This window comes from Oncorhynchus mykiss, chromosome 5 (genome assembly GCF_057628025.1).
Source record: "Oncorhynchus mykiss isolate SJ-2025 chromosome 5, ASM5762802v1, whole genome shotgun sequence".
Taxonomy (NCBI): Eukaryota; Metazoa; Chordata; class Actinopteri; order Salmoniformes; family Salmonidae; genus Oncorhynchus; species Oncorhynchus mykiss.
Window position 1 is genome coordinate 78,783,448 of NC_143026.1, and position 26,439 is coordinate 78,809,886.

General features: G+C 41.0%; 1 protein-coding gene across 2 annotated transcripts in view; it reads right to left on the reverse strand.

Annotated features, from left to right (window-relative positions):
• Positions 1-266: 266 nt before the first annotated feature.
• LOC110524600 (transforming growth factor beta receptor type 3) overlaps positions 267-26,439 on the reverse strand; it is a 134,551-nt gene continuing 108,378 nt past the window's right edge. For both annotated transcript variants that reach the window (XM_021604412.3, XM_021604413.3), the window contains exons 13-17: positions 26,090-26,383; positions 17,583-17,712; positions 13,435-13,485; positions 13,093-13,200; positions 267-6,715 (exon numbers count right to left, since the gene is read on the reverse strand). In XM_021604412.3, the coding sequence (XP_021460087.3) occupies positions 6,594-6,715; positions 13,093-13,200; positions 13,435-13,485; positions 17,583-17,712; positions 26,090-26,383 (705 nt within the window). In that variant the 3' untranslated portion in view covers positions 267-6,593. The remainder of the gene's footprint in view (positions 6,716-13,092; positions 13,201-13,434; positions 13,486-17,582; positions 17,713-26,089; positions 26,384-26,439) is intronic.

The following is a 26,439-nucleotide window of genomic DNA, read 5'->3' on the forward strand; positions in this document are numbered from 1 at the left end:
GTGTAGATTGATGTGGGGGAAAAAATATTTAGTCCACAAGGTTCTAAAATAACAAAATGTGGAAAAAGTCAAGAGGTCTGAATAGTTTCCGAAGTCACTGTATGTTATCAATGATGTCACAATTGTATGTCTTTTTAAGATATGGGTATGCAATATATTACTTTTGTAAAGCTATATGATATCTAATTGTCTCTATGTTTACATAGGAAAAATTCAATAAAAATGGTATCATTTTAAGGTAGTCAATTGAACCAACTTCAACACTAAGTGAGAGATTTTTCTTTAATTAAAACATCACATATGAAGAAAACTTGCTAATATTTTTACATCATTTATAGAAACAGAAATACATAAAGTAATATATGCATATTTACAAAACAAATAGAAAGAACACAAAACAAAAAATTCACAGTACTCAAAGAGTCAACAATAGATTGGCTCTAGGTAAATACTTTAAAATATATATTTTTTTTTATACACAACTATATATTTATACTCTGTTTACCTCTGTGGAGACATATATACATGTTAACATTCAACTAAGACTCAAAGCTTTGAGATAACATACCTTCTCTATCAGGATCTGCAGCAAGCAACACTTAAAATACATTATACATAAGTAGGGTCTAATGCCAATTTTCCTAGTGTATTGGGTTTTCTATTTCTCTTCCAAACATATTTTCCTTCCAAAAAACATCCCCTTTCTCCTATTAAAAAAACATGTACTTCTATTCAAACCCCCCAAACACAAAAAGTAAAGACACACCAAAGAACATTCATGGATTCTATGACGGTGAGACTCTTTTGGCTTTGCATTAGCTTTCCATGGCACATGATATTACAACTGAAGCAACACAATACAACTCAACACAGTTGTTTGTCCCTCACAATCAATGTACTCATTGCTAACATGCATTATATACATCTAAGTGCCCATACGTCTATATACACAGAGAGAAACAATACATGTTTTACTTGAGATCACAAATAATCAGGATGAGTTCATTAATAAGTAGTAGAATGTTTGTCAGAACAAGTACACCATTAAGATTCCAGGATGGAGCCAGTATATGGCAATGTTTAAGGTCCAATGCAGATGCTTTTGTCTCAATATCCAATCATTTCTGGGTAACAGTTAAGTACCTTACTGTGATTGTCTTAACGTAAAATGGCCAAAAAGAAACAAAAATAGCTTCTTAGCAAAGAGCAATTTCTCTACCAATAATTTTGACTGTCTGGGAGTGGTCTGAGTTGAGAGGGGAAAACTGAAAACAAGCTGTTATTGGCTGAGATGTTTGGAACTGTTTCCTTTTGGTCTATTAACTAATTTACTGCCTGGTGATGTCACCAGGCAGGACAAAACTCCATCCCAACAAAACAGGCTGAAATTTCAGGCGGTCTTTTCAAACAGTTCTTACACTAAAAGGACATTATCATAATTTTCACAATTTCACAGTATTGTTCCAAACTCATAGTGTGGAGATATATATAAAACACAGGACAATCATGTTTTTGACAGCACTGGGCCTTTAACTATTTCATTTTGATGCAAAAGCTCTGGTGAGTAAGATTGGCAATATATTTATTACATATAGAAAATACATTTGAAACTTTATCATCTGGGTCAGATCTACTGATAATAAGCCATAATAAGCCAATGACTATTTTGGCTTATATTTTCATAACACAATCTCAACCATATCAGGTTCACAAAAGATACACATTTTGGTATGAAATTGTGTACAATATTATTATGTACAATCAGAATACAAACAGCTGAAGTTCTAGTGGTGTCAGACCCAGATAGAAAGACACATTGTTTTGTGTTTTAAATGTAATGCCCAATTACTGTGCCCCAAGTTCACTTTTAACAATACTGCATATTTATGATCCAACACTGCAACATGTAGCATTTTAGTTACCTCACAGTGGATACAAACAGTATAATATATTTGGGAATACTGGCCAAACGTAGCCACTTAACAATGTCTTATTTAACAACATTATATTTAGAATGCTTCTAAAGCACCAACCTTGCACATTCTATTTTGACTTTCGCCTTATAACATTTTAGATTATTTACAATATTCACAAAAATATACATAGCTTTACAATACTATTTGTATATAGTACAAGAGAACCCATAATGCCTAATGCCAAGCTGTGTAACACCAATCAAACGTGAGACTAAGGATTACAAAGCATACATCACTCAATATCAACAGAAACACCATTGATACTTAATTAACAATTTTGTAACAACAGTACGTTTAGACGGACGAGTTGCCAAAGTCCTACTATAACCGATAGCATGCTAAACTAGCTGGCTTACAAACAGGGTTATCATCAAGTGATTGTTTGCATTACTTTTGTCTTTCACATTTGTCTTGGCATCTAGCTATCTATCTATTTACACCTCTGCTTGGTTATTAGGTCACTTCACATTCCAAGTGATTAATAGCACATGATGGGATGCTTTACTGTCTGGTTTTGCTCTCCGATTCAACTGGTTGATTTGACCATCTCCTATCTACTGTAAATAGCATTAGGATAGGAGGTAGCATCTCTATACTGAACAAAAATATAAATGCAACATGTAAAGTGAAGGTCCAATGTTTCATGAACTGAAATAAAAGATCCCAGAAATGTCCATACGCACAAAAAGCTTATTTGTCTACATTTTTTTTGCATATTGTTTACCTGTTAGTGAGCATTTCTCCTTTGCCATGATAATCCATCCACCTGACAGGTGTGGTATATCAAGAAGCTGATTAAACAGCATGATCATTACATAGGTGCACCTTGTGCTGGGGGCAATAAAAGGCCACTCTAAAATGGGCAGTTTTATCACACAACACAATGCCACAGATGTGTCAAGTTTTAAGGGAGCGTGCAATTGGCATGCTCACTGCATGAATGTCCACCAGAGCCGTTGCCAGATCATTTAATGTTCATTTCTCTACCATAAGCCGCCTCGTTAGAGAATTTGGCAATAAGCCCAACCGGCCTCACAGCCGCAGACCACATGTAACTACGCCAACCCATGACCTCCACATCAGACTTCTTCACCTGCGGGATTGTCTGAGACCAGCCACTCGGACAGCTGATGAAACTGTGGATTTGCACAACAAAGAATTTTGGCACAAACTGTCAGAAGCTGTCTGAGGTAAGCTCATTTGCGTGCTCATCATCCTCACCAGGGTCTTGATCTGACTGCACTTCGGCGTCGTAACTGACATCAGTGGGCAAATGCTCATCTTCAATGGCCACTGGCATGCTTGAGGCATGTGCTCTTCACGGATTATGCACAGAATGCACAGAGATTGCGTGATGAGATCCTGAGGCCCACTGTCGTGCGATCTATCCGTCCCCATCACCTCATGTTGCAGCATGATGATGCACGGCCCCATGTCGCAAGGATCTGTACAAAAATCCTGGAAGCTGAAAATGTCCCAGTTCTTCCATGCATATTCACCAGACATCTCACCCACTGAACATGTTTGGGATGCTCTGGATCAACGTGTACGACAGCGTGTTTCAGTTCCTGCCCATATCCAGCAACTTCGCACAGCACAGGAGTGGGACAACATTTCACAGGCCACAATCAACAGGCTGATAAACTCTATGCGAGGAGATGCGTCGCCTTGCAAATGGTGGTCTCACCAGATACTTTTTTTAAGGTATCTGTTTTCCCAGTCATGTGAAATCCATAGACTACTACTGCCTAATGCATTTATTTCAATCGACTGATTTTCTTAAATGAACTGTAACTCAGTAAAATCTTTGAAATTGTTGCATGTTGCGTTCATATTTTTTTTTCAGTGTACATATAATGTGGATAAGAGGTAACAGGCAGTTCTGTTGACAGTCATGTTGTTCATTTCACTAGTCCTGCTAACACTCACAGATGTTGTTTGCAGACAGGCAGCTTTACTGTCTCCATTGCTATTGGTGTACACTAACTTGTTTACAGCCTAAACTAGGCCATTTAAGGTCCAAAGAAAATTATCTGATGTGGTTGCCGAAAAAAAGCAGCATTTATATAAAAATAAATAAAAAGGCTGGTATTTCACTAACAGTTATTTTTTTGCCCGTAGCTAGAGTTCTAGTGCTCTATAGATGTGAGGCCTTGTTGCCGTTCTGGGTATTAGAGGGTCGTTCCACGAAATGAGTGCCATTTGCATCCCTTTGATATTTTAAGTAGAAATTGTACACCAATATAGAATTTTAAAAGCCTGTTATATTTAATAAACTGCCCTTTAATATAGACCACATGCAGAATTCAATAAATCAGCTTTTTAGTTTGAATAAAATAAATAAAGATTAGCATTTTGACATGTCCCTCCGTTAATTCTGTGTCACTTCTAGGAAGATTTTAACTCACTTAACCCCAACATTTCTCTAAGTTTTCACCATCATTGTAAAGCCCTAGTTATTTTATTGCTTTGATAAACTCATTTCTATAGATTATTATATATTTCAGGTGATTAATGATTCATATACAGTACCAGTCAAAAGTTTGGACACACCTACTCATTCAATGGTTTTTCTTTATTTTGACTATTTTCTACATTGTAGAAAAATAGTGGACATCAAAACTGAGAAATAACACATATGGAATTATGTTGTAACCAAAAAAGTGTTAAAAACTTTGGTCCAACTCATCCCAAACCATCTCAATTGGGTTGAGGTCATATGATTGTGGAGGCCAGGTCATCTCATGCAGCACTCCATCAATCTCTTTCTTGGTCAATTAGCCCTCACGCAGCCTGGAGGTATGTTGGGTCAATGATAGTCCCACTAAGCGCAAACCAGATGGAATGGAGTATCGCTGCAGAATGCTGTGGTAGCCATGCTGGTTAAGTGTGCCTTCAATTCTATATAAATCACTGACAGTGTCACCAGTAAAGCACCCTCACACCATCACACCTCCTCCTCCATGCTTCACGGTGGGAACTACACAAGTGGAGATCATCCGTTCACCTACTCTGCGTCTCACAAAGACACAGCGATTGGGACCAAAAATTTAAAAAATGGGACTCATCCCAATTTCCACCAGTCTAATGTCCATTGCTCGAGTTTCTTGGCCCAAAAAAGTATCTTATTATTATTGGTATCCTTTAGTAGTGGTTTCTTTGTAGCAATTTGACCATGAATGCCTAATTCACTCAGTCTCCTCTGAACAGTTGATGTTGAGATGTGTCTGTTACTTGAACTCTGTGAAGCATTTATTTGGGCTGCAATTTCTGAGGCTGGTAACTCTAATGAACTAATCCTCTGCAGCAGAGGTAACTCTGGGTCTTCCTTTCCTTTGGCGGTCCTCATGAGAGACAGTTGCATCATAGCGCTTGATGGTTTTTGCAACTGCACCTGAAGGAACTTTCAAAGTTCTTGAGATTTTCTGCATTGACTGACCTTTATGTCTTAAAGTAATGATGGACTGCTGTTTCTCTTTGCTTTTCTGAACTGTTCTTGCCATAATATGGACTTGGTCTTTTACCAAATAGGGCTATCTTCTGTATACCACCCTTACCTTCTGTACCTTGTCACAACACATCTGATTGGCTCAAACACATTAAGAAGGAAAGAAATTCCACAAATGAACTTTTAACAAGGCACACCTGTTAATCGAAGCTGGTTGAAATAATGCCAAAAACTGCAAAACCGCCATCAAGGTAAAGAATGGCTACTTTGAAGAATCTCAAATATAAAATACATTTTTATTTGTTTAACACTTTTTTGGTTACTGCATGATTCCATGAGTGTTATTTCATAGTTTTGATGTATTCACTAGTATTCTACAATGTAGAAAATAATAAAAAATAAAGAAAAACCCTTGAATGAGTAGGTGTGTCCACACTTTTGACTGGTACTGTACGTCTGTCCCTCATTTTATGGTCAACCCTGTTACGTGAACTCAACTCTCGTAGTAAAACTATTCCTTTTAAAATATTTTTTTCAAAAGAAACATTGAACATCTAATAAGTAAATCACAGTGAAAAGCAGGTTAGCTGGTTCTACTCTTTTTGGATATTTTTGGTGTTTTGTCAATCCTGTTACTTTATTTGGCATTTACTATAGTCATTTTTTAAATTTAACCTCCTGAGATTACAAAATGTGTGTTTTATGATGTTGAACATGTGCTCTTTATGACAGAATGTTAAAATGAGGTGAAATCAACTATTTTTGGACCAGGTTACACTTCTCAAAAGGCACTGAATTGGTGGAACAACCCTAGTACTGTTTTGCTCTCAGACCAGTCCTTGTAGTACAGCAGTTCTGTCACACAGCCTTAATGACTTGTGTTGAAATAAATTGAATTAACCAGGGACATTAACGGGTCTTATTGTTTTTTAGTATCTTACAAAATCCTTTAAAAAAACAATCATTTTATTCTTATTTTCTTCTTTAGTAAATCATCCTTCTTCTTTGTTTTCACAAAGCAACCCAAAATAATTCCTTTCATCCAGAGGGGAAACAAGTGTCAACAAACCCAGTTCTCTGTGACCTGTGTAGCCCTTCCTGTAGCCCTGCAGGGGGGTAGGGTGCTCCCCGTCGGGCTCCAGTCCAATGGCCTTGGCCTGGCCTCTGGGCTATGCTGTACTGCTGCTTGAACAGGGCGTGCTTTGTGTGCTGCCAATACTGTGGGCCGCACTGCTGTTCTCTGAGGGTGGGGGTTGGGGCTTCAGGGGCTGCTGTTGTCCAGCTGTATCACCTGGATAGGGAGGTGAGGGGGAGAGGGAGGGAAGTGAGAGAGAAGGAGAGGGGTGGGGGAGAAAGGGGGAGGGAGAGAGAAAGGCAGACAGAGAGAGGGGGAGAGACACACAGGAGAGGGCGAGAAGAAAAAATACAGAAGTGAGTGAGGGAGGGGGAGAGAGCGAGCGAGGGGAGAGAATGAAAAAGACAGAGAGATAAGGTTTGATGAAATACAACACAATAATATGATTTTAGATACGCTTTTGCACCACTGCCTTGGCCTTATTATCTAGAGGCCAATGGCTCAATCTGGTAACAGACTGATGTATAAATTCAAATCGTCAGTTCTCCAAGTGCTGCTGCTTGTCCCATGTGAAGACCACCACTTCACTGCCATTTGTTAAGTGAATGTAACAGTCGCTTAACACACAAGGACTCAACTCCTTTGAGTCAGCCAATCAAAACACCTGGTCAAGCACAGTGTCTCAAATGGAAAGACCTGAACTGAGGTTTCTCAATCCAACTCTTCACTTTCTGTTATCTGCAAGCAATTCGCATAGCTTTAAAGGCAGAGGCCTTTTGCTTGGACCTCAAACCACTGACTTGTTTATTGTTCTGTGTTTAAATGAGCATTCCATTTTGTAGATTCCTGGGCTCCAGAGCTGGAGACAGAAAGTTAGGGGGCAAATAAAAATGCTTCAATTTGTTTGGAAAGCTTGTCTGACAGAGAACTGAAGGCATCGGAAAAAATCCCTGTGTTTGTTTTACATATCTGGCACACTGTGCTTCTGGTATCAAAATGCACTCCATATGTTGTTTGTTGGCAATCTGAGCTCCTGCATAGCTGAGTGAGGACCATAGAGGAATATACGTAGAGAGAGACTGGAAAAACGGGGTCTGTGACTGTGTCCCAAATGGCACCATATTTCCTATATACTGCACTACTTTTGACCAGAGCCGTACAGGCTTTGGTGAAAAGTCGTACACTATATAGGGAATACGGTGCCATTTGGGACGAAGACAATGCCTACCATATTGATCTCTGTTGGTTTCTGGAGTGGTTCTGTGTTTGTGTATTAGTGTCATTTACTTTCGTGTGTGTGTTGCGCGGCTCTGGGCCCACAGCCCTTTCTGGTTCCCTCTTTCAGGCCCCTCGTCTCTCTCTCTGCTCTAATGTTTGCCAGAGCAGCGCTGTCAAAGAGCTCAAGCTAAACACAGTCCATATACTCACAGAACACTGCATGGGTTGTCAAACACAAAAGGCCCCGGCTCACTTTAACTCTCCTTTGTGTTCATTCTCTATCTCTAAAAAAACTTCAATAACAAAGTCAGTTTACCTCCTGGTAGGAATCTAAGGGGCAAAATCCTAAATTGAATTTAATCATGCATTTAAATCTATGGGAGACCAAGTGAAATTTTGACGTAAATAGAAGTTAGAATTCGCCCCAAAAAGCATACTTGGCTTTCCACCATACTGTCAGCAAGTTTGACCAAACAAATCTATAAATCTCATGATAGATCCGGAAAACCGGCCAGATAGGTACTGTAGGTCAGGCCTGACGGCCAGATAGGTGCTGTAGGTCAGGCCTGCAGGCCAGGTCTGCCAGATAGCTAGGTCTGGCCGGCCAGACACAAATGGGCTATATAATTTAATTTAATGTTGTTGTAAACCATCTGGCCTGAATGAGAAACTTTGTGAATGGTGACATCACATGTCATTGAAGTGAAGCAACAGTGTATTGACCCTGTTCCAGCTCCCAGGTAACTCCCACTCCTTGTCTCCAGTGGCAACCCCCTTTAACCCCTGGTGTGAGCTATCACAATGCAGGCAGCGAGATCACAGCCAATCTTCCATAATAGCATCCTTCCTCCAAAGCTGTGTCCCAAAATAGCACCATATTCCATATTTAGTGCATTACTTTTCACCAGGGCCCATAGAGCTCTGGTCAAAAGTAGTGCACTATATAGGGAATTGTGTGCCATTCTGGACGCAGACCACATTCCTAATGTGGCATATTGTAAAATAGAGGGATACTAGGGATAGTATTTATCACGTCCTGTATACATAGGACATTACCGGACTGAAGACATAGCTTTAATAAATAACTTCCTGATATCTGTTTCCAGTTACATTAAAATATATGTTATTTTTATTAAATAAATGTCACTTCCCTGTGGCTGCAAACACAAGGTAATGATAAATAATACTTCAGAGTACCCTACCGGTTTTAATTGTGACCTTCTATACCAGTCATGGGGAATATCAAAGTATGAGCTAGCTGTCCTATCTGCAGAGCCTGATAGGGGAAACCATATTGCACACTGGTACCTGATTAGAATGTGTACTCATGTCTAGTCTATTGAATGGTTCAGTTTTGAGCCATCAGGTGGATGCTTCAGCCATCTTGGAGTTTCTTTTTAGGATTTGGCCAAGACCACACAGACCAAGGAGCAAACTTTATGGGCTTGTTTTGTGAGTGAGTGAGTGTAGATGAGTGTGGGGTAAGTATGGTTTTGGCTTTTAATGTGAACAAACCTCTAACATTGTCCTTCGCCTCCTGAGGGAATAAGTGACATGTTTCATCATTCACTGGTTTTAAAATTATTCAGCTGTGGATATTTTAAGTTGTTTTTGCGAAAATATAAATTCTTGGGGTATTCTTGTCTATGTTTCCATGTAGGGATATGTTGGTGTTACAAGTCAATAGTTTCCAAGACTACATCAGAATAGAATAGGTATGCATCCCAAATAATACCCTACTCCCTATTTAGTGCACTGCTTTTGACCAGAGCCCTATGGGCCTCATTTTTAAAAATTGTATTTTATTTTAACCTTTATTTAACTAGACAAGTCAGTTAAGAATTTTTTTTATTTACAATGATGGCCTACACCGGCCAAACCCAGACGACGCTGGGCGCCGCACTATGCGACTCCCAATCATGGCCGGAAATGATGCAGCCTGGTATCAAACCAGGAACTGCAGTGAATCCTTTTGCACTGAGATGCAGTGCCTTAGACCACTGCACCACTCGGGAGCCCTCATCAAAAGTAGTGCACTATATAGGGAATAGGGAGCTATTTGGGACACAAGCCTAGGCCTCTCGGGCTATTATGCTCCAACAGAGGAACATCAATATTAGAACCACATTCCTGCAGTGTTTTTTATCACAACTTCTAAAAGGGCTTAACTCTCCTAATCTTTTCATAACTACATTCTTTACACCTGTTTCCCTAAAGAAGTTCAACTCTTGACCTCAACAATATTTTGGGCCATAGGGGAATATAAAGGATTGTGTTTATAATGGCGGGTCTCTCTAGGAAACTCATAAAAGGACGTTTTAAAGGGGTGCCAGTATAAACAGAGGGATAAAGATAAAAGTAAAAATGATGTATTTGGACTGGTTAACTGAAATGCACATTAGTGGAGTTTGCTGCACTTTCAGTGAGGTTGAAATTTGACGCCCTACTGCTTCTAAGTTATGTGACACACATTTTAGTAATTACATTACCTAGATTAGATCAACTTTATTAGAACCCCCTCATGCTGTAAATGAAAGATTTCACAGTGTTTCACTGAGAACACATCAGATCGATGAAGAGGGGGGCCAACAGTGTAGTAACCAGATAAGACAGCCAGTGGCAAAACAGGCAGAACACAGACAGGCCTTTGGTGCTATCTGTGCTGTGGTCCTCCAAACCTTAGGGCAATGATCACGCTTAGAACACCCTGATCTTGTTTATGAAGGATTTCATGGTTTTCTCTGAGGACACATGAAGGATCGATGACAGGGGGTCAACTCAACAGCATAGCAGCCAGGCAGAACACAGACAGGCCTGTTCTGTTCTTCAGTATGTGCTGTTAGAGGTCCTCTCCAGACGTCAGTGACCTCCACGCTTCCTCCCAAAGGTCAGGGGTTACCAGCCTGGGGATGCTGGTGTGGAAAGTCTTGACATGGCATCTAATGGACAGATTGTGTCTCTCTTCCTGTGAGCCAAACGGCGAGTGCCCCACAAAATGGACAGGGGGAATTCCAGCCAGCCCCCTCTCTATGTCCGAGCTGAGGCCATTGTGTCTGAGAATACAACAACCCGCAGGACCCGAGACCCATTCAAAGGCAGGAAAGAGAAGAGCCGCTTAAGCTGACAAACAGGATATATTTAAAGTAGAGGAGTCAATATGTTATTGCCAGGGCTGTAGCCAGGGTCTGAGTTTTAGTCGGGTTGGGGGATACAATAAATCTAAAGAAAGTTAAAGCTCATTTACTGTATTTCTATAAAATGTAAAAACTCTAAAATGCTATTTGGATAACAGAATAAACAAGCAAAATTACCTTAGCCATTATCACATTGGTTGCTGTAGGTTCATTCACCTCAGTTGATCTACTAAAACATAGCCTATTAGCTATACAATTAGCCGCTACACATTAACTCCCATTAACTTAGCACCGCAATTAAAAACTATAATTTAATCTGTACAGAGGGCTCTGTTAGCAGAAAATGTATGTTATTAACAAAAGTTAAAACTACGTTAACTTTACAGAACCTTTTTGGTGATTGCAGTTTTACAGCTAATTTCCTGCAATTATACACATTTTGACATGCCTTACCAGTCAAAAGTATGGACACACCTACTCATTCCAGGGATTTTCTTTATTTTTTTACTATTTTCTACATTGTAGAATAACAGTGAAAACATCAAAATTGAGAAATAACACATATGAAATCATGTTGTAACCAAAAAAGTGTTAAACCAATCAAAATTAGTTTCATATTTGAAATTCTTCAAAGTAGCCACCCTTTTCATTGATGACAGCTTTGCCCACTCTTGTCATTCTCTCAACCAGCTTCAGGAGGTAGTCTCCTGGAATGCATTTCAATTAACAGGTGTGCCTTGTTAAGTTAATTTGTGGAATTGATTTCCTTCTTAGTGCGTTTGAGCCAATCAGTTGTGGTGACAAGGTAAGGGTGGTAAACAGAAGATAGCCCTATTGGGTAAAAGACCAAGTCCATATTATGGCAAGAACAGCTCAAATAAGCAAAGAGAAACGACAGTCCATCAAAGGCAGAATTCCACTGTCCAGTGTCTGTGTTCTTTTGCCCATCTTAATCTTTTATTTTTATTGGCCAGTCTAAGATATGGCTTTTTATTTGCAACTCTGCCTAGAAGGCCAGCATCCCGGAGTCTCCTCTTCACTGTTGACGTTGAGACTGGTGTTTTGTGGGTACTATTTAATGAAGCTGCCAGTTGAGGACTTGTGAGGCATCTGTTTCTCAAACTAGACACTCTAATGTACTTGTCCTCTTGCTCAGTAGTGCACCGCGGCCTCCCACTCCTCTTTCTATTCTGGTTAGACCGAGTTTGCACTGTTCTGTGAAGGGAGTAGGACACAGCATTGTACGAGATCTTCAGTTTCTTGGCAATTTCTTGCATGGAATAGCCTTCATTTCTCAGAACAAAAATAGAAGGACGAGTTTCAGAAAAAAGTACTTTTTCTGGACATTTTGAGCCTGTAATCGAACCAACAAATGCTGATGCTCCAGATACTCAACTAGTCTAAAGGCCAGTTTTATTGCTTCTTTAATCAGAACAGTTTCCATCTGTGCTAACATAATTGCAAAAGGGTTTTCTAATGATCAATTAGCCTTTTAAAATTATAAACTTGGATTAGCTAACACAACGTGCCATTGGAACACAGAACTGATGGTTGCTGATAATTGGTCTCTGAACACCTATGTAGATATTCCATTAAAAAAAATTGTCAATTTCCAACTACATTAACAATGTCTACATTGTATTTCTGATCAATTTGATGTTATTTTAATGGACAAAAAATTTGCTTTTCTTTCAAAAACAAGGACATTTCTAAGTGACCCCAAACTTTTGAACGCTAGTATATATATATATATACACACACACACATCTATTTCAAAAAATTGCAGACGATATGACCTCGTTGTCCTCATATGTAGCTACGGCCCTGGTTATTGTTAACTCGCCTCTTTCAGCGATAGGATGTTTTCTGATTATAAAACAGCATTCTGGCACTGTGTAGTTAAGACATTCTTTAGAATCACTTGTCAGTGCAGAGAGGTTACCATCAAGATGAAACCTTCAGTCTTACATGAGTCTTACCCAACAGAGTCTTGAGTCTTACCCAACAGGTAGGACCTCATATGCAGCAGCAGATAAAGGGACAGTACCCAGATGTTTAAGTTCCAATGAGCGTCTACATTCCAAACAAGCATGCCACTAATGAATGTTCCAATGTCCATACTATCATACCACTTGGAATGAAGCAATGCATTGAGCATACATTCTAAGTAGTATACAAGTGGGGATGTAACTGTATGAGACTTTCCTGTGTCTCAGGTAAAGGGACAGGTCAGAGATGTACCTGTATGAGAGTAGATGAACCACAGGGCTCCGGTCAACAGGGCACCGATCACAAATGCAGCGAAGGCGATCCCAACCACGGTTGGAGTGTCCAACACATACAAGATGTCTGAGAGAGAGAACAGGGTAGATTGTTATTCAATGACTTGACAACATGACTTCACCTTGGTCTGAACGTGAGGTAGCGACAGCATGTATTTTTCTCTGGTAGTGACAGCATGAAAACAAGTTATATGCAAATGACATAATTTAATCTGGACATCAAGTATTATGTCAACGTGGCCTAAGATCCTGAGATATAAAAACCATTGGTTAAGAATTTCCTAGTCAATGACTGACTTACTTTCCCCTAGGGGGTCAGCAGGGTTTTGTGATGCCGTGAGGGTGGGATGAACTGAAACATAAAATACAGACTGGTGTTAATATAGAACAACAATTGAACAACATTACATTTGTAGATACATGAAGACACCACATCACAACTATGTGTTGAAGGGTCAAAAACACTTGCTGTCACATAAAATGACAGCACTTATAAATCAAAGCTGAGCAACCCAATGAACCTAACTACTGTGGGATAACCAGGTCTTGGCAATGGTCCCCCATGTGCCCTGGGTAAAAGTAGTGCACTACAAAGGGAACAGAGTGCAGAGATTAACTTGTTGACTGCTAACATTTCTGCTTATTCCTTCATTACTTCTAAACAAACCATACAATGGTGCTTGTTGTGTAGAGGCGAACTCAAGAGCAGGTTAGTTCCGGGTCCAAACTATTCCGGGAAAGAACACCTTTTTTCATTCCATCAAGACGGACGATAATAGAACCATCAGAGTATAGTTGGATTTCACATGGGACCCCCCTCCCTTCATCCCTCCCCTCCAAACCACTCAGTGACTGTCCTGCTCCATCTCTCAATCCTTCCCCTCCATTCCCCCTTCATCCCACCTTCCTGTCATCCCTCCCACTGCTCCACCTCTCCAGTCTTATCTTATCTTTGGCTCGTAATGAAGAAAATGAAAAGCTGACCCGTCAACAATCAGAGATGCCCAACAACTTCCAGGTCAGAGGAGAGGATAGAGGAGCCGAAGACAAGTTGAGGCCAACAAAAATAGCACACTTTGGACATTTGTTTTACAGTACAGTTGTAGTTGTACAGTTGTAGTTGTACAGTACAGTTGTAGTTGTACAGTTATAGTTGTACAGTACAGTTGTAGTTGTACAGTACAGTCGTATGAAAAGACTGTAGCAGAAGATCTTTCAAAGCCTGGTCAGACTATGATTGGGAAGTTCCACCTCTGGGTTGCAGTTGGGGTTTTTGGCCGGCTGAGGTTGGGTCACAGCTCTGAGGTTCTGTGTAAGGGTCCCTGCCCTGTTCCCATCTAGCCTCGCCTGCCCATGTGCTCTAACAAAGATGGTTGAGTCAGTTATCCCTGGGTCCTCCCCCCAGACCAACTTTCCTACTAGCACATCTGCCAATAGTATGAAAGAGACCCTAAGGTTCAACCATTCTCCATGTAAGAAGCAAAGCTTTGTTCTTCATACTTATTCAGATTCCACAAAGATCTCAGCTGTGCTAAGTGTGTGAGAGAAAGGGAGAGAGAAAGAGAGAGCGTGGGAGAGAGAGAGAGAGAGAGAGAGAGAGAGCGAGAAGAGATAGAGAGAGAGGGAGAGAGAGAAAGAGAGAGAGTGGGAGAGAGAGAGAGAGAGAGAGAGAGAGAGAGAGAAGAGATAGAGAGAGAGGGAGAGAGAGAAAGAGAGAGAGAAAGAGGAAACTAAAGGCAAGGCGATGTTCTCATCTCCGTATGCTCTAGACACAGTTGACCCTGAACCGATAGCACCTCAATAGAGTCAACGTCATTTGTTTGCCCAGCGTTTGCTGTTCACATAATAGAACAGAAGAACAGTCCTTTAGTGGCATGGTGCCTTGTTTCTCTTAACATCTGACCCTTGACCTCTAATCCAAATCCCCAAAGTGTGTAGAAATGACTAATGGAGTCCATATGAGATCCTTAACATTTGAGGCCTGTACTCAGATAAACCATATGCCAGTTGACTTGGTTGCACAATTTACAGGCAGTCAGTCAGATAACAGGAATTCAGTCAGAAACTGTTGTGTTGTATAATTACTGTACTGTAAACAAGTCCACTTCAAAAGAAAAGCATAGGGAGATATGCAACAGGGGATTCAAAATGGCGGTGCTCTGACGAAGTTGGTTGTTGACTGAAAGCTTAGCACATTATAATTCGCATCTGAAGCTTAGCACTGAACCTGCATCTGATTCAAGTGGGCAGACTTCTTTTGATAGCTCAACGTTCTCGCCAGTACTCAACATTACTACTGTCCCTTCTGTTAGCTTTCCTTACAGCTCACAGTTTAGTAAAAAGGGTGACAATGTATTTATGCTGTGAGGCAGTATATCTAACTTTGATGGCTGAGCTTTGATGCTGTTATGTTTTTCCGTGCAACAAACTGCCTACAAACGTCCCTCTTTGATTTGGAGATCAAGCTGAACTCATTGGATACTGTCCAGTACAGGACTCAGGTTGCTTGAAAATACTGCTTGTTGTCTTTGCCATCTCAGCATAAGAGATGCCTTTGTATTAAAAGCATGGTATCTGAGCCCAGCTGTATTTTTTTCATTAGGCTTTATGTGCTTACTTAATATCCCTTTGCCACGGGAAACAAATCCACAGCCCGGCCTGGCATAAGTACTGGTATTGGCAGGAACACAACACCCCCTGCCCACTGCCAAGGTTGGCTTGGTTACAGTAGGCTAGGTTTGGCATATACTGCATACTCAGAGCCCACTTGGGTGATTACTCCATCCTTATGGGTCTCTGATCACCAATAGCTAAAAGCAGCTGAGGTTGTTGAGGTTCTTTATTTCCAAACATCATCAATGAAAGATATATCCCTTGATTACAACATCTCAGTCTGAGCCTAATATTCAGACCCGCAGAGGAGTGGTGCTCACAGTCAAATCAAGTGGCACCCTATTCCCTTAGGGCTCTGGTCAAAAGTAGTGCACTATATAGGGAATAGGGTGCCAATTCTGATGTAGCCTGAGTCTGTACCCAATGTTTAGGCCCTGCAGCAGCATGGTGCTCCTTTGTCAACATAGGCCAAATCAAGTCTAGTAAACACTCCTCAGGTCCCCACTACTGTTTGCCATGCTTCATTTACTCTGGGCACAATGCCAGCCCTTAGTGATTAATACAGTATGATTAGACATAAAAGACAAGTACTGCATCCTAAATTGCAGCCTATTCCCTTTATAGTGCACTACTTTTACCATGGCCCATAGGGAATATGGTGTCATTTGGGATGCACTTTGTGGGTCAATAGGGGTTTACTCATCACACCCACCGACAACAGTCCACTTGTTGATGTATTCACCCCATAGGGGGATGCTGATTAGAATGTGAAAACAGGTCCATTTAGATCATAATGAGTATAATGAGATGTAGGACACCCCCGGGCCTCTGTGGTCCTGGGGCCTCTCCAGTCTACCCCACCCACTCTCTGATCACACACACTCATACGCACACAGTCCCAGGCCTCTGAGCCCCAGAGAAGAGAACAACTGACTGACTGACTGAGTGAATAAGTGATTTGCTAATGCAGTGATGAGGGGGCCTCAAGCTCTGGATATTCTCCCAAACCTAGCGAGAAGACCACTTCTCCCTCCTTTCTTTACCGGGAAGGGGAGGTCACAGAGAAGGTTCTAAGTGAAAACAACTGGAGCTCTCTGCTGGATGGATGTGGATGACTCGTCTTTTTCCACTTCTTTCGCACAGTACTGCTTGGTAGAACTGTGATAGAACATGGCTGGGGCCTCATCTGGGGCCTCAGCGCCAGCAGCAAGCCACCCATACCCCAGCTATGCTCGACTGCTCTCACACACACACACACACACACACACACACACACACACACACACACACACACACACACACACACACACATACACACACACACACAGACTCCCACCACAAGCTAATAAACTCCAGATGCAGGGATGCAGGGGGATGGAGGGATGCGCTCCGCAATGTGACTCCTCTCTTTCTGCAGAACTGAGGTTGATTTTCCCTGGGACGTCCTTTCTGCCACCCAGACTGTTCTCTGATTTACTCTCTCTGTCTTCCTGTCCTTCTTCAATGACCTCAAAACAGTTCTGGCTCTCTACATGTGTCTTAGTTAAGCAGGCTCCGCATACAGGATGTCTCAGTTAGACTAGTCTCTCTCCACAGACATTCATATAAATGTTAGCCAGCCAGCACAAGACGTCCAGTACGTCTCGCGAGACTACAGTAAGATTAGACTGTCTCTGATGTATAGGGAGGGAAGAAGGGAAGGAGGGAAAGATGGAACGAGTACTTTGAAGTAGTTCTTACATGCCATCCTCCTCATATATTTTGGATAAGCTGGCTCATCATAGAGATTACATTGGATATGAGGACTGTACAGTAGGTTAGCATTAGTCCACTCACCAGGTTCCTCCTCCTCTGTGTCATGTTCATCTACCACCACTAGGGTCTTGGTAGAAGTCCTGGTGTTCATCATCATGGCTAGGATGATCTCTCCGTTGACAGACGTACAAGCCTCGTTCGGTTGGATACACTGCATGGAGAGAAACAGAATCACAATGAGACCACTGAGAGATCCAAGATAATTCAGCCTTGGTATTCATACACCATGTGAAAATATTTCATACAGTATATTACTTTCATTCATATCTTATGAATTTCATTAATTTCATATGTTACATAACACATGGAGTTTCCTATTCAAATAAACCGTTTTTCGTATGATTTGCTTATCAGCCATGAGACTTTTACATGCTTTTCATTCATATGACAAAAGCAGTTTATAAGACCAATCAATAATCAGATCTCTACAGCTTTACCCAAGACCAAGCATGCCTTTTGATCTTTGACCACACATATCATTTTCCAAGAAATCATACCTAGTCAAAACTCATGTTCCTTCCCCTGATCCCTATCCTACCCATAATGTAAATAATCAGCTGCAGCACTGCCCTGGCGTGAGTCAGCTTAGAGCCCCAGCCTGACTCTGACAGGACATTTTAATGTAAAATACCCTCTGAGACCCCAATAGAGGGCGGCTGGGTGAGCACTGAGCAGAAAGAACTGCTTGGAAAAGGTTATGAAAGTGGAATGACTTGACAGAGATGGAGGGAGAGTGAGAGAGAGAACGAGAGAAAAAGAGGGGAGTGAAAAAAGGAGAGAGAGAGATACAGAAAGAGAGAAAGCGTGAGAGAGAGAACAGTGAAGAACAAACACCATTGTAAATACAACCTATATTTATGTTTATTCATGTTCCCTTTTGTACTTTAACTATTTGCACATCAATACAACACTGTATAAAGACATAATATTTATTATTTTGGAACCTTTGTGAGTGTAATGTTTACTGTACATTTTTATTGTTTATTTCACTTTTGTTTATTGTCTATTTCACTTGCTTTGGCAATGTTAACATCTGTTTACCATGCCAATAAAGCCCCTTAAATTTAAGCAAATTGAATTGAATTGAGAGAGACAGGACTAAATGCAAGAGAGAATGCGTGCGAGAGAGAGGGAGAGACAGAGGGAGAGAGAGAGAGAGCGAGAAAGAGAGAGAGAGAGAAAGAGAGGGGGGGGGCTAAAAGCAAGAGAGAGAGAATGGGATTCTGGTACAGTGAGGAGAGGGGAAAGTGAAAATGACACTTGAGTTGTTGGCTTGTTTTGGTTCTACAGATGGTTTCTTAGGAAACCTGAAGTATATGTATGCTTCTTGCTCTGGTTCAGAATGGATTGAGACTGACAGATGGTGCAGCAGGCCTAGCTCGTGCCAAGTCTGCAAACTGGAGCACAGACCTTCTGAATGGCTGAACTGCCCAGTCACACAGTAAACACTACCTAACTTACGCCGAGTGCTCTTCAAACTACCATGAAATGTATGAATCACTGCATAGACCACAGATTCAGGTCATGCCAGTTAAGTCTGGGTTACTGCATGTAGGGCTTTGAAAGAGGTAGATGCTACAGTATGTACCACTGGCAATGCAGGAGTTTGGTCTAGCAGTGGCACAGCCAGGCTCTGGACTACACATGCCCCGTGAAAGACCAAGGTTCAATCCCTGGGCCGACATCTACAACTCTTCATACTGCACCTCTTATTTGTCCACCCACCCCTATTCAACATTATCTATCCCAAAAATGTATCAGGTCATTTGTCAATGGCTTATGCTCCTCGCAGTTTACTCTGAGTCGATATTTACATCATGCCCACAAATTGGGGAAAACATTTTTCCCAATTGTAAAGGAGCCAACTTCATCATAGATTTTTTTGTTATGTAGAAAGAAAAAAAACATGCTGAAAAGCTGCTGTGTTGTTCAATGTACATGTAACCAGATCAAAAATCACGACCTACAATGTGCAATGCTCCCACGTAGCGAAATAGAACCTGCGAGAAGTGCTCTGTGGCTTCAGGCTATTCAGCATGAGAGAGGGAAATGTGGAGACCTGGTGGTCAAGTAGGCGACACCTAGCTACAGTGCCTTCAGAAAGTTTTCACAGCCCTTGACTTGTTCCACATTTTGTTGTGTTACAGCCTGAATATAAAATGGATTCAATTGAGATTTTTTTACTCATTTATAGAAAATGTAAAGCTGAAATGTCAATACGTTTTCAACCCCTTTGTTATGGCAAGCCTAAATAAGTTCAGTTCAGTCACATAATAAGTGGCACTCACTCTGTGTGCAATAATAGGGTTTAACATGATTAATAAAGACCAGACAGGGTTTTCCAATGCCTCGCAAAGAAGGACACCTATTTGTAGATGGGTAAAAAATAAAAAATAAAGCAGACATTGAATATCCCTTTGAGCATGGTGAAGTTATTCATTGTACAATGGATGGTGTATCAATACACCCAGTCACTACAAAGATACAGGTGTCCTTCTTAACTCATGTTGGAGAGGAAGGACACTGCTCAGGGATTTCACCATGAGGCCAATGGTGACTTTAAAACAGTTACAGAGTTTAATGGCTGTGATAGGAGAAAACTGAGGATGGATCAACAACATTGTAGTTAGTATCCACAATACTAACCTAAATGACAGGGAGAAATGAAGGAAGCCTGAACAGAATACAATTATTCCAAAACATGCTTGGAATAAGGCACTGAAGTAAAACTGGGGAAAAAAGCAAAAAGGATTGCTTTTTTCCACATACTCAGTATTCATATCCCAAAAGAAAGAAATGATCTCACTACAATACATTACAATAGAAAGTTGTCAAAAATAGATAAGATCTTGCTATCATGGAAAGGAAAATACTTGTCTATTTGTTGAAAAATCACCCTGATGAACTCTTTAGTCATATTCCAGTTTTTCAAATTATATAAGCAAAAAAAAATCTATTTTATTTGTAACGGCAAGCCAGACAAAGTTAAACGGGCCGATTTATATAATGACGATGAATGATTAAATATTAAAGAATTAGACCTCTCACTAAAGACTTCAGTCATACAAAAGTTATACTTAAATCCAAACTGGTTCCTATAGTAGATTAGTAACAATGTCTCATCCTATGTTCAAGAATAGCCTTTTCCCGTTTATTCAGGTTATAACCTCTCAAATCAAATCAAATTTAGTTTGTCACATACACATGGTTAGCAGATGTAGCAAAATGCTTGTGCTTCTAGTTCCGACATTGCAGTAATAACCAACGAGTAATCTAACCTAACGATTTCAAAACAACTACCTTATACACACGAGTGTAAAGGGATGAAGAATATGTACATAAAAAATATATGAATGAGTGATGATACAGAATGGCATAGGCAAGATGCAGTAGATGGTATTGGGTACAGTATATACATATGAGATGAGTAATGTAGGGTATGTAAATATATAAAAGTGGCATTGTTTAAAGTGGCTAGTGATACATGTATTACATAAATATGGCAAGAAGCAGTAGATGGAATAGAGTACAGTATATACATATGAGATAAGTAATGTAGGGTATGTAAACATTATATAAAGTGGCATTGTTTAAAGTGGCTAGTGATACATTTTTTACATCAATTTTTCCATGATTAAAGTGGCTGGAGTTGAGTCAGTATGTTGGCAGCAGCCACTCAATGTTAGTGGTGGCTGTTTAACAGTCTGATGGCCTTTAGATAGAAGCTGTTTTTCAGTCTCTCTGTCCCTGCTTTGATGCACCTGTACTGACCTCACCTTCTGGATGATAGCGGAGTGAACAGGCAGTGGCTCGGGTGGTTGTTGTCCTTGATGATCTTTTTGGCCTTCCTGTGACATCGGGTGGTGTAGGTGTCCTGGAGGGCAGGTAGTTTGCCCCCGGTGATGCGTTGTGCAGACCTCACTACCCTCTGGAGAGCCTTACGGTTGTGGGTGGAACATTTGCCGTACCAGGCCGTGATACAGCCTGACAGGATGCTCTCGATTGTGCATCTGTAAAAGTTTGTGAGTGCTTTTGGTGACAAGCCAAATTTCTTCATTCTCCTGAAGTTGAAGAGACGCTGCTGCACCTTCTTCACCACGCTGTCTGTGTGAGTGGACCAATTCAGTTTGTCCGTGATGTGTACGCCGAGGAACTTAAAACGTACTACCCTCTCCACTACTGTCCCGTCGATGTGGATAGGGGGGTGCTCCCTCTGCTGTTTCCTGAAGTCCACGATCATCTCCTTTGTTTTGTTGACGTTGAGTGTGAGGTTATTTTGTTGCACAGGGCGGGGTCGAGACCCAGAGTCTCGAGCTTGATGACGAGTTTGGAGGGTACTATGGCGTTAAATGCTGAGCAGTAGTCGATGAACAGCATTCTCACATAGGTATTCCTCTTGTCCAGATGGATTAGGGCAGTGTGCAGTGTGGTTGCGATTGCGTCGTCTGTGGACCTATTGGGGCGGTGAGCATATTGGAGTAGGTCTAGGGTGTCAGGTAGGGTGGAGGTGATATGGTCCTTGACTAGTCTCTCAAAGCACTTCATGATGACGGAATTGAGGTAGTTGTTTAGCTCAGTTACCTTAGCTTTCTTGGGAACAGGAACAATGGTGGCCCTCTTGAAGCATGTGGGAACAGCAGACTGGGATAAGGATGGATTGAATATGTCCGTAAACACACCAGCCAGCTGGTCTCCGCATGCTCTGAGGACGCGGCTGGGGATGCCGTCTGGGCCGGCAGCCTTGTGAGGGTTAACACGTTTAAATGTTTTACTCACGTCTGCTGCAGTGAAGGAGAGTCCGCAGGTTTTGGTAGCGGGCCGTGTCAGTGGCACTGTATTGTCCTCAAAGCGAGCAAAGAAGTTGTTTAGTCTGTCTGGGAGCAAGACATCCTGGTCCGTGACGGGGCTGGTTTTCTTTTTGTAATCCGTGATTGACCCTGCCACATAGCTCTTGTGTCTGAGCCGTTGAATTGCGACTCTACTTTGTCTCTATACTGACGCTTAGCTTGTTTGATTGCCTTGCGGAGGAAATAGCTACACTGTTTGTATTCGGTCATGTTTCCGGTCACCTTGCCCTGGTTAAAAGCAGTGGTTTGCACTTTCAGTTTCGCGCAAATGCTGCCATCAATACACAGTTTCTGGTTTGGGAATATTTTAATAGTTGCTGTGGGTACGACATCGCCGATGCACTTGCTAATAAACTCGCTCACCGAATCAGCGTATTTGTCAATGTTGTTGTTTTACGCAATGCGGAACATATCCCAGTCTACATGATCGAATCAATCTTGAAGCATGGAATCAGATTGAACGGACCAGCGTTGAACAGACCTGAGCACGGGAGCTTCCTGTTTTAGTCTCTGTCTATAGGCAGGGAGCAATAAAATGGAGTCGTGGTCAGCTTTTCCGAAAGGAGGGCAGGGGACGCCTTATATGCGTCGCGGAAGTTAGAATAACAATGATCCAGGGTTTTACCAGCCCTGGTAGCACAATCGATATGCTGATAGAATTTAGGGAGTCTTGTTTTCAGATTAGCCTTGTTAAAATCCCCAGCTACAATGAATGCAGCCTCAGGATATGTGTTTTCCAGTTTTCATAGAGTCAAATGTAGTTCACTTTAATGTCTACATATCTTACATTACTCATATCTCATTTATATATTGCATTGAGACCCAATCACAGGACACTTTAATAAATGGATCACTGGTAACTTTAAACAATGCCACTTTAAATAATGCCACTTTAATAATGTTTACATATCTTACATTACTCATATCACATGTATATACTGTATTTTATACAATCTACTGCACCGTGCCTATGCCGCTCGGCCATCGCTCATCCATATCCATATACTTACTCCATATACTTACACATTCTCATTCACCCCTTTTGATTTGTGTGTATTACGTAGTTGTTGGGGAATTGTTAGATTACTTGTTAGATTTGTGTGTATTAGGTAGGGTTTGGGAATTGTTAGATTACTTGTTAGATATTACTGCACAGTTGGAACTACAAGCACAAGCATTTCGCTACACTCGCATTAACATCTGCTTTGATTTATAGATTGCAAAATAGTTGGGAAGAGATTTTTGATGTACTGATTCCATGGCACATGGTTTATGAACAGATACGCAAAACGAAGCCAAATTGAAAACTTAGAATTTTTCAATCTAAATTATTACATAAAATTCTTGCAACCAATAGAATGTTATATACAGTGGGGCAAAAAAGTATTTAGTCAGCCACCAATTGTGCAAGTTCTCCCACTTAAAAAGATGAGAGGCCTGTAATTTTCATCATAGGTACACTTCAACTATGACAGACAAAATGAGAAGAAGAAAAATCCAGAAAATCACATTGGAGGATTTTTAATGAATTTATTTGCAAATTATGGTGGAAAATAAGTATTTGGTCAATAACAAAAGTTTATCTCAATACTTTGTCATATACCCTTTGTTGGCAATGACAGAGGTCAAACATTTTCTGTAAGTCTTCACAAGGTTTCCTCACACTGTTGCTGGTATTTTGGCCCATTCCTCCATGCAGATCTCCTCTAGAGCAGTGATGTTTTGGGGCTGTTGCTGGGCAACACAGACTTTCAACTCCCTCCAAAGATTTTCTATGGGGTTGAGATCTGGAGACTGGCTAGGCCACTCCAGAACCTTGAAATGCTTCTTACGAAGCCACTCCTTCATTTTGGTTTCATCTGACCATATGACATTCTCCCAATCTTCTTCTGGATCATCCAAATGCTCTCTAGCAAACTTCAGACGGGCCTGGACATGTACTGGCTTAAGCAGGGGGACACGTTGAGTCCCTGGCGGCGTAGTGTGTTACTGATGGTAGGCAATGTTGATCCCAGCTCTCTGCAGGTCATTCACTAGGTCCCCTCGTGTGGTTCTGGGATTTTTGCTCACCGTTCTTGTGATAATTTTGAGCGCAAGGGGTGAGATCTTGCGTGGAGCCCCAGATTGAGGAAGATTATCAGTGGTCTTGTATGTCTTCCATTTCCTAATAATTGCTCCCACAGTCGATTTCTTCAAACCAAGCTGCTTACCTATTGCAGATTCAGTCTTCCCAGCCTGGTGCAGGTCTACAATTTTGTTTCTGGTGTCCTTTGACAGCTCTTTGGTCTTGGCCATAGTGGAGTTTGGAGTGTGACTGTTTGAGGTTGTGGATAGGTGTCTTTTATACTGATAACAAGTTCAAACAGGTGCCTTTAATACAGGTAACGAGTGGAGGACAGAGGAGCCTCTTAAAGAAGAAGATACAGGTCTGTGAGAGCCAGAAATCTTGCTTGTTTGTAGGTGACCAAATACTTATTTTCCACCATAATTTGCAAATAAATTCATAAAAAATCCTACATTGTGATTTTCTGGATTTTTTTTCTTCTCATTTTGTCTATAGTTGAAGTGTACCTATGATGAAAATTACAGGCCTCTCTCATCTTTTTAATTGGGAGAACTTGCACAATTGGTGGCTGACTAAATACTTTTTTGCCCCACTGTATATATTTTAGCTTAGCACATGCAAAATCCTAGAGGAAAACCTGGTTCAGTCTGCTTTTCAACAGATGCTGGGAGGAAAATGCACCTTTCAGCAGGAAAATAACCTAAAACATAAAGCCAAATATACACTGGAGTTGCTTACCAAGACGGCATTGAATGTTCCTGAGTGGCCTAGTTACAGTTAAATCAGCTTGAACATTTAGGACCTTGAACATGGCTGTCTAGCAATGAACAACATCCAACTTGACAGAGCTTGAAGAATTTTTTAAAGAATAATGTGCAAATATTATATAATCCAGGTGTGCAAAGCTCTTAGAGACTTACCCAGAAAGACTCACAGCTGTAATTGCTGCCAAACGTGATTGTAACATGCATTGTCTCTGGGGTCTGAATACAAAAATTATATTAAATCTCTAAAAACACTTTGTCATTATGGGGTATTGTGTGTAGATGGGTAAGATTTTTATTTATTACAATTCAGGTTGTAAGACAACAAAATGTGAAATAAGTCAAGGGGTTTGAATACTTTCTGAAGGCACTGTATGTGTGTGTAAAACATTTAATCACAGGTAAGAAATTTAACGTGTTTAGTCTGTTTGTAATTCCACTCACTACTTGTAGCTGTATAATCTGTTTGTTTGTGTTGTTGGTCTTTGCTAGCTTAATGTTCCAGTCAGTAGCTAGCTAGCACTCACTCGCGTGGCTCCTAGCACTGTCATGAAAAGGGGCATGTATTACGTTTTTCTAAGTAGTGAGAAGGCTCGGGAGCAGGCAATGTTTAAAAGCAATCTTTAGGTGTTGTACTTTTCTTAAATGTAGTTTTGTAATTGACTAAAACATGTAGACAACAAGAAAATTACGTTCTGTAAGCCAATAGGGTAACCAAAGTAACCACAGGTTGTTTTCCTCACAGGTGGGCGGGGCCGTGACGCTCTAGCTAATATAGACTGGGACTATAGGAGCCAAGGACGTCAAGTAACTCAAGAAATAAAACAAATATGGAGAAAAACTAAAACATACCATTGCCAGTCCCTGGTTATTGTGGGGTCTCTTAGAGCAAACGGACATTTCACAGTGCAGGAAGAGCAATGATTCATTGAAGTGTGAGTTGAAGGTGAAGCTGAACCTCTTGTTGTCGGTCTGGGAGTGGGAGATAGGTAGGTCTCTCTGACTGTAGTATTTGACGGTGTCGTCTGTAGGGCAGATATTCTCGATCAGGGTATAGTCTGACGCGATGTTGGGGTTTGAGTTGGCAGAGATGAAGCAGGTCTGGATCATGAAGCCAAGATCTGGGTCGACTTTGAAGGCTCCAATCTGACGGGAGAAATAAAAAAATAAAAAAATCAAGATCAAACAAAACATTGTGTCAT